This window comes from Corythoichthys intestinalis, chromosome 18, assembly GCF_030265065.1.
Source record: "Corythoichthys intestinalis isolate RoL2023-P3 chromosome 18, ASM3026506v1, whole genome shotgun sequence".
NCBI lineage: Eukaryota > Metazoa > Chordata > Actinopteri > Syngnathiformes > Syngnathidae > Corythoichthys > Corythoichthys intestinalis.
Window position 1 is genome coordinate 27,472,707 of NC_080412.1, and position 7,919 is coordinate 27,480,625.

General features: G+C 38.2%; 1 protein-coding gene and 1 non-coding gene across 2 annotated transcripts; one reads left to right on the top strand and one right to left on the bottom strand.

Annotated features, from left to right (window-relative positions):
- Positions 1-3,264: 3,264 nt before the first annotated feature.
- LOC130906686 (cytochrome c oxidase subunit 7B, mitochondrial) lies at positions 3,265-4,325 on the bottom strand. Its single transcript, XM_057821229.1, has 3 exons — positions 4,216-4,325; positions 3,561-3,676; positions 3,265-3,468 (listed from the first exon to the last, which is right to left on the bottom strand). The coding sequence occupies exons 1-3, from the start codon at positions 4,250-4,252 to the stop codon at positions 3,385-3,387; spliced, it is 237 nt and encodes a 78-aa protein (XP_057677212.1). The 5' UTR covers positions 4,253-4,325; the 3' UTR covers positions 3,265-3,384.
- A 215-nt stretch (positions 4,326-4,540) lies between these two features.
- Positions 4,541-4,652, top strand: trnal-caa (transfer RNA leucine (anticodon CAA)). Its single transcript has 2 exons — positions 4,541-4,578; positions 4,607-4,652. It is a non-coding gene; the product is annotated as a tRNA-Leu (tRNA).
- The last annotated feature ends 3,267 nt before the right edge of the window (positions 4,653-7,919 follow it).

Sequence of the window (7,919 nt, forward strand, 5' to 3'; positions counted from 1 at the left end):
ACAATATTTGTAAAAAAAAAATAAATAAAAAAAAAATTGGGGGGGGAATAACTGAAGGACAACATTATTGTTTTTTTTTTTGCTCTGATATAAATTGTTAGAATGTTTAATAATAATAATACATTTTATTTGAAGGCGCCTTTCTGGCACTCAAGGTCGCCGTACAACTATTTAAAAAACAACTAGACAAATTAACGACTAAAAACAGTAAAAATAATTAAGTATAGAACGTTCAAAACAATAAAATACTAATTAATAAAAACAATTAGCAGAACAGTAAAACACAAAGAAATCAGGGATGATTATGAATATGCGAGTCTGAACACTGAGTTTTGAGTTTCGATTCACGGTTCGTTCGTTTCAACACCATCTGGCCATACAGCTTATGCCCCAAACGCTAATAGCTGGGACTTAACACCACCCTGTGCAACTGGATCGTGGACTTCCTCACAAACCGCACACAGAGTGTCAGAGTGGGTAATAACATCTCCTCCATCCTTCACATCAACACCGGGGCTCCCAAGGGTTGTGTGCTAAGCCCTCTGCTCTACACTCTGTTCACCCATGACTGCTCTGCCTCCTTCCCCTCCAACCTCATCGTCAAGTTGGTGGACGATACCACTGTTCTTGGACTTATCTCCAACAACGATGAGACGGACTACAGGAAAGACGTGCAACATCTGGCGTCATGATGTAACAACAACAACCTGGTTCTGAGTTTTTATTTCGGTGATACAGTCAGTCAGGAAGGTGGGAGGGAGGGGGGTTCGGAAGTAAGGTAGAGCTGGGTGTCATCAGCGTAAAAGTGAAAATTGATATTGAATTTACGGAAAATGTTTCCAATGGGAAGGAGGTAGATTATGAACAGTAGGGGCCAGAGGACAGAGCCCTGAGGGACTCCGGACGTAATGGGTGATGGAGTGGATTTAAGGGACCTGAGTTGTACGTAATAAGAACGTCCCGAAAGGTAGGATGAGAACCAGTTCAACGGGGTGTGGGTGATGCCAATAGTGGATAGACGGTGGAAAAGGGTGACTGATGGTGTCAAAAGATAAAGATATGTCCAGGTGGATGAGGATGGTGAGAAATCCAGAGTCAGCTGCCATGAGGAGGTCATTGGTTGTTTTAACAAGTGCTGTTTCAGTGCTGAGGAGTGGGCGAAAGCAAGACTGGAACTGTTCATAGAGGTTATTGTGGGATAGATGAGAATGGACCTGAGCGGCAACAGTTCTTTCAAGGATTTTCGATATGAAAGGTAGGTTTGATATGGAACAGAAGTTGTTGAAATTTGAGCAGTCGGCATCAGGTTTCTTGAGAATTTGTACCCCCGGGCATATTTGTGCGTTTTATTTATTTTTGGTTTATATTGTTGATTGTTCACCTTTGTCTCGTCATCATGTAAATTAAAAAAAAAAAAAAAAAAAAGATACATCCGGAGAAAAAACGTTTCTTATACAGTATTAATATTTAGACATACATAAAAAATTTTGGACGCTGCAATAAAAAAGGTTCAGGAAAACCTATGGAAGATGGTTTATCTGTTACCTTATTTTGAGTGTTCCAAGCGGTAATTTGACAAAGTTATTGAGTCGTCAGTGAAAAAAAAAAACCTAATTTTTTTGGGGGGAGCAACTATGGTTTGCCTACTGCTGTCAATGGCAACAATAGCTTAAAGGGATCCTCTGTTTTTAAGACAAGTAATTCTTAAAAGATACGTCTTAGTATGAGTGATAATAATTTGATATTAAAAGCCCTCTTAATGTTTTTGTTTTAATAAAGTTTATAAAATTATTTTAAGTGATAGGTCGCCATTCTTGTTACGTCGCAGTGCGTGACATCACTGGCCCCGTTGCCGAAATTCCAGCGTGTCACTCGTTAGCGTTCCCAAGATGTCGTCTGTTTTCCCCTTCCTATTTGAACCGGATCTGAAAAGTGAAGAGCAGGACAGCACTGTCGGTAGTTCACAAGACGAGCTTCAGGGAAAAATGCGTGCAGCAAACACCTGATAAGACAAAAGTTGGGCAAAACTGGTGATGCGAGAGAGTCCTGTTGGGAAGTCCAAATGGGAGCGAGAGTGTATGCTGTCCGGTTTTATTAGCAGATATTCAAGGTAAGCATATTGCGTTTTCAAACTTATCCCAATTATGTAGATTGTTAGCATCCAGAGCTGTCGTGTGCTTACAGTACAGGCCAAAGAGCACACCTTGTGTAATCCATGTCTTGTACATTGTAACGCGTGGTAGCTAGGATACGTGTATAAAAGTACCAAAAAGGGGAGAAGCTTCCACTTATGCACATTTATTCACAAAAAATATTTCCACCTTGACCACTCTTCATTCGGGAGCTCAGCAGTACGCAAACACGCGTTCCCTGACGAACTCCCAACATTGTTGTAAGGTCCACGTCAGAGTCACTGTCGTCACTGTAGCGTGCCATAGTGCTTTAATTATTTAGTATGATTTGGGGAAAACTCCCACAAAGAATAGTCAACAAAAAAGACTGCAATTGTAATCCAAATCCGCGTTTTTTACTCACTTGAAGATCCAGGAATTAGACCGATCCCGTGGCAATGTCGCAGCCGTCAATTCCAAAAAATAGACTGATCCGAAAAGCCGCTGTGGGACTGCCGAATTTAAAAAATGGACAGATCCTAAACCAATATTGCAGACGCGGTGGGACCGTCGGATCCACAAAATAGTCGGATCCCTTACTTGACTGAGGATCAAGGAAAAATGTTCGGGCGCTAGTTGTAACGTGTGGTGGGTAGGATACGTGCATACAGGGACCAAAAAGGGGGAGAAGCTTCCACTTATGCACATTTATTCACTAAAAATAATAATTCCACCTTGACCACTCACTTCACTCCCCTTGTTTCCATTTGACTGGAAATTGCATCCAAAAGCAGCACATCATGGCATTTTACTTCGCGAGTTTAGGCAGCAATAAGCAATTGTTGAACACGAAAGATACCAATGACGTCATCACTGCGAGCCCGCAAACCATGGCGCCAACTAACGGTCAAAATATGGATTAAATATTATAAAATATTGCCATTGATTTAACATTTTATGTATTTTTAACAACATATTTTAGTACAAGAGAACAATTGCGGTTTATTAGAGCCTACATGTATTTAAGTTAGAGGATCACTTTAAACATCCATTATGGTTGCATTTTGGAAGTGACGGTTTTACTCACACTGTAATATATGTCGTTTTCCAGTTAAGTAAACATATGCAAAAACCTAAAAAGAGCACCAACACATTAATCACTTTAATTTATTTGGACAAAATTTAAACACAAAGGCAGTTTACTGCTCATATGTACAGTTAGAACGTTAAAGATTGGGTCTTCACCATGAAGGGTTGTTTTGTTTTTCTCTTTCTACTCCTCAGTCTCTCTCCATGGTTTGGGCATGACCCTCCCAACAGGGGACAGATTCCAGGTGATGCCAGCCTGAGTCAACACCTGCAAGGGGGGGCCAAATGAGTCTCTCGCACATATTTTGACATTTAGTATTACAATTAGGTAATTTAACGTAATAGGTGAGTTTTACTTACGTATGACCACACTGCTGTGCAGAACACAAAACCGCCAACCAACAAACCGGTACCATACTTCGAGTGGAAGTCTTGGGGAGCGGTCGAACCGTGCCTCACTTGTCGTGCAGCTTGACCTGAAAGATTAATCACAGTTTTTTTCCCTTTTGACTCTTTTTACCATCCAAAATTTTTATTCTACTTGATTAATGTCATTTAAAAAAAATATAATCGAAAAGATTGATATTTCCCTTAAAAAAAGCTCACTGTTGCTGTTGTTTGGGTGGAGGCCGTAAAAGATGATTAACACTAATTCAAGAATTTTTGTTTTATGGTTATGACTGAGCATGTCACCCTCAGTCAGTTTATGACTTTAATACGGCGGGCTTCAGACTTAGGTAGATTCGCGAATTTTCTTCTTAATTAAAATTTCTACACAAATCAGCTTGATACATTTGTTCATGCTTACCTGCTATGTCAATAAATAACAGCAGTACATGTTCTAAACATTTGGAAAGCATTAGAAAATCGGAGATGTTAGCATTAGCTTACGCACTGACCGCGGTGACCCACCGGAAACAGTTTTACAGACCAACTGACGCCAATATAGCTAAATGTAGAACAAATTTAGGGAAAATGCACTTATTCTGTATCCAACAATGCCAAGTTTGCTTACCGGTGATGTTCACCGCGGCTTTAGCGAACCTGTACATGTTGACTTGCCTTTCGTTTAGATACCCTTGAACGGCGGAAGTTCAACTGAGGCCGACGGAAATTACGTTAAGGTACGTAAAATGTGTATGAGCATGCGCAGTCCGTGTCTTCTAGTGTGCGTAGGTGAACATTGTAAATAAATGTAGTGTTTTATTGTATTCTTCTGTCACTCATAACACAAAATACGAGTAAGTATGTTAGTCAAAGTAGAAGAAAAAATTACTATAATACAGCTTAGTGTTGTACTGTGTTTATAAAGCAAAATGTTGGCGGGTTGTGATATCAGTGTCAGGATGGCCGAGTGGTCTAAGGCGCCAGACTCAAGGACTAAATTCCTTCCGCATAATCGGGTATTCTGGTCTCCGAATGGAGGCGTGGGTTCGAATCCCACTTCTGACACAACCTTTTTTTTCTTAGGAAAGTAAATAATTATTGTTTACGCGTTTGCTTTCGTAAATCACTTGTATTTTGATTTTTAATTTGAATTTCAAGGTATATTAAATTTGAACGCTCCATAAATGAAGTAAAGTTTCACTGTTCGTTGTTGTCAATCTGGTCCTACTGTCGGAAATCATTTTTGCAGCACTTTGATAATTGTGAATAATCTCATTGCCTGCCATGGACAACCATGGACCAGTGGCGCCTCCAGAAATTTTTCATAGGGGTGGCCAGTTGGGGCCACTTAAAATCTTGGGGTGCCCAAAACGAAAAGCCATAATTTTAGGTTTTCATTATATTATTGCAGTAAAAAGGTCAGGGGAAAACTATCAGAAAGACTTAAGGACACGGCTACTGATATATTTTGGTGTATTGTGTAATATTTGATGTTACTAATGATTTAATGTGCATAGTCCATAACTGTCCAGTCAAAATTTTGAGTTCCACAACAATTCTGTTTTATTGTGTTATGTATATATTAGGCATACGGTGTACATTTACCTAGGTCTGTCAAACGATTATAATTTTTAATCGAGTTAATCACAGTTTAAAAATTAATTAATCGTAATTAATCACAATTCAAGCCATCTCTAAAATATGCCATATTTTTCTATATTGTTGGAATGGAAAGATAAGACAAGTTGGATATATACATTCATAATACTGTACATAAGTACTGTATTTGTTTATTATAACAATAAATCCACAAGATGGTATTAACATTATTAACATTCTTTCTGTGAAAGTGATCCACGGATAGAAAGACTTGTAATTTTTAAAGGATAAATGTGAGTTTGTATATTGTGACTAAATATTGCCATCTAGTGTATTTGTTGAGCTTTCAGTAAATGATACTGTATCGACTTAACTGTTCTGCCCAAATGCATGATGGGAAGTGGTGCAACCATGACTGTGTATGGTGGCTGCAAATGATATATCTTCTCTGCGTTGGGTACACTACCGGGTGTTTAGAAAAAGATCAACTCCTGTCATTCTTCCCCACAATATTTATAGTTGCTGTGGGAGAGATGACAAAGCTTTTGCCAATTAAAAGCACAGCTCCAATGAATGCTTGTATCTACTCCACTCACTTGACACTGCCTCTTATCTCTGTATAGAAGTAAAATGGCGCCATTGTAGGCCATTCGCGGCAATGCGCGAGTGAGTCGTACCGCGACTGCGTGATTAATTTAAAAAATTAATTACCGTCCGTTGACGCGATAAATTTGACAGCCCTACATTTAACAAAACAAAATAAATGCATTCATTTGGGATGAAATGCATAACTGATGCTACAACAATCTAACGATATACTGGCAAGCAGGGTGGCCAACCAATTTATAAGGGTGGCCGTGGCCACCCCCTGGTGGCGCCACTGCAATGGACGTCCAATTAATTTAACTGCATGCTCATCTTTCAGTACCATTGACGGCACTAGACGTCTAATCCATTTGACTGAGAGGGATGAATGTTGGCTTTAGTCATTTAAACTCATCATACAATTTTCCAATACTCAAATTGTAATTATTTAAGTCAAAATAACAATTTCAGCTCGACTTTTTTTTCATTATTGCTCAATGTCATGATATACTCATGACTGAACTTTGTTTTTGCTTTGAAATGCCCGCAAAAGTGGAAGTCACGAGCACCGTATAAACTCAACTCGACAAGTTTTGCAGATAGTGCCGATTCCTCAAAAATAGACTAACCAAGATATTTCAGGATCTCTGCAGGTTTCAACAAGCTAAATTGAAGACTTTTTAAAGACCATAATAAATACAATTTAAGAACCACTTCGCATTAATACTAGAGAAAAGTACAAAAGACCTGGAAGGCCAGGAATTACTTGCAAAGTATAGCAATTTATTTCTCAAATAGCTCTGTTGTGAATCAATCAAGACTTGACAAACCCGACAGCCAATAGCCGTTGGCCACTTACCCATGGATGCAAATTCTGTAATTCGGTTTATTCATAAATCTTCTCAGCTGCTATGCTAAACTACAGTGTCAACACACAATTGCACGTGCAGACACTGCAAATTTATAACGTCTCAGATTATTTCTCTTAAATCTAGTCCAATCGTTTCTTCCATCTTGTTTTGCTTTTTAAAGACAAATTAACAGATTAATTTGTCAGATGATTCCATTTTAGGTAAATATTACTATTTGTTCTCACTAAACCAGTGCTTCTCAAATATATTATTACCCCCGCCTCCAGGAAGACGTAAAAGTTTCGTGCCCACCGAACTCTGCCGCCATTGTAAATTCTATTATTTGTCTATATACAGTAAGTACACCTCTGCATACCATTGTGTCCTTGTTAATATTAAAGAAAAAAAAAGTAATAGATAATATTTGAAACAGAAATGATTTAAAGCGCCATCAGTTTGCCTGAATTTAAAAAGGTCAGAAATTCAAGTTCAAATTGCAACATTAACTCATGAGGAGAATATGCTGGACAATTTGATAGTTCCGCTTTGCAGTTACGTTACTATGTCCCCAAAAATCGAAACATTTAAACCGAAACCGGAGTTTATACATGTTCTAAATAAGTCATTATATTTGTAAGACCTTCCACGATCTTATTGAAGAAATTTTGAGATTTTAGGAGAACTTGACACATTTTAAGGCCTTAAATTCAAATGGATTTAAGACTTCAGGCTTTTTAATACCTTGCAGATACCCTGTATTTATCAACGCTTTCAGTACAATTTTCATGTAAAACAAACAATAAAACCATGCGAATACCAAATTGTGTATTTAAAACAACCACATAACTTTTCCTTTTGCAAGCATGATGCTAACATGCAATGCAAAATACTGTAGCCGTGCTATGGAATAGCAGCTACACTGCTGGCCAAAAGTATTGGCACCCTTGCAGTTCTGTCAGATAATGCTGAATTTCTCCCAGAAAATGATTGCAATTACAAATGCTTAGGTAGTAATACCATAATTGATTTTGCTTACAATGAAAAAAAAAAAACAAATGAAAATGGAGAAATCAAATAAATCATGATAATTTTACACAAAACTCACACAAAAATGGGCAGTACAAAAGTATTGCCACCCTTTGAAAAATTATGTGATGCTTCTCTAATTTGTGTAATTAACAGCACCTGTTATTTACCTGTGGCACATAACAGGTGGTGGCAATAACTAAATCACACTTGCAGCCAGTTAAAATGGATTAAAGTGGACCCAACCTGTCTTGTGTCCTTGTGTGTACCA

What these genes read in the sequence shown, in the direction of transcription:
- LOC130906686 (XM_057821229.1), bottom strand. Translation starts at nt 4,252, where the DNA reads ATGTACAGGTTCGCTAAAGCCGCGGTGAACATCACCG. An exon ending in AGCCGCGGTGAACATCACCG is followed by an intron (nt 3,677 to 4,215) that starts GTAAGCAAACTT and finishes TTAATCTTTCAG; the next exon opens with GTCAAGCTGCACGACAAGTG. An exon ending in GCACAGCAGTGTGGTCATAC is followed by an intron (nt 3,469 to 3,560) that starts GTAAGTAAAACT and finishes CCCCCCTTGCAG; the next exon opens with GTGTTGACTCAGGCTGGCAT.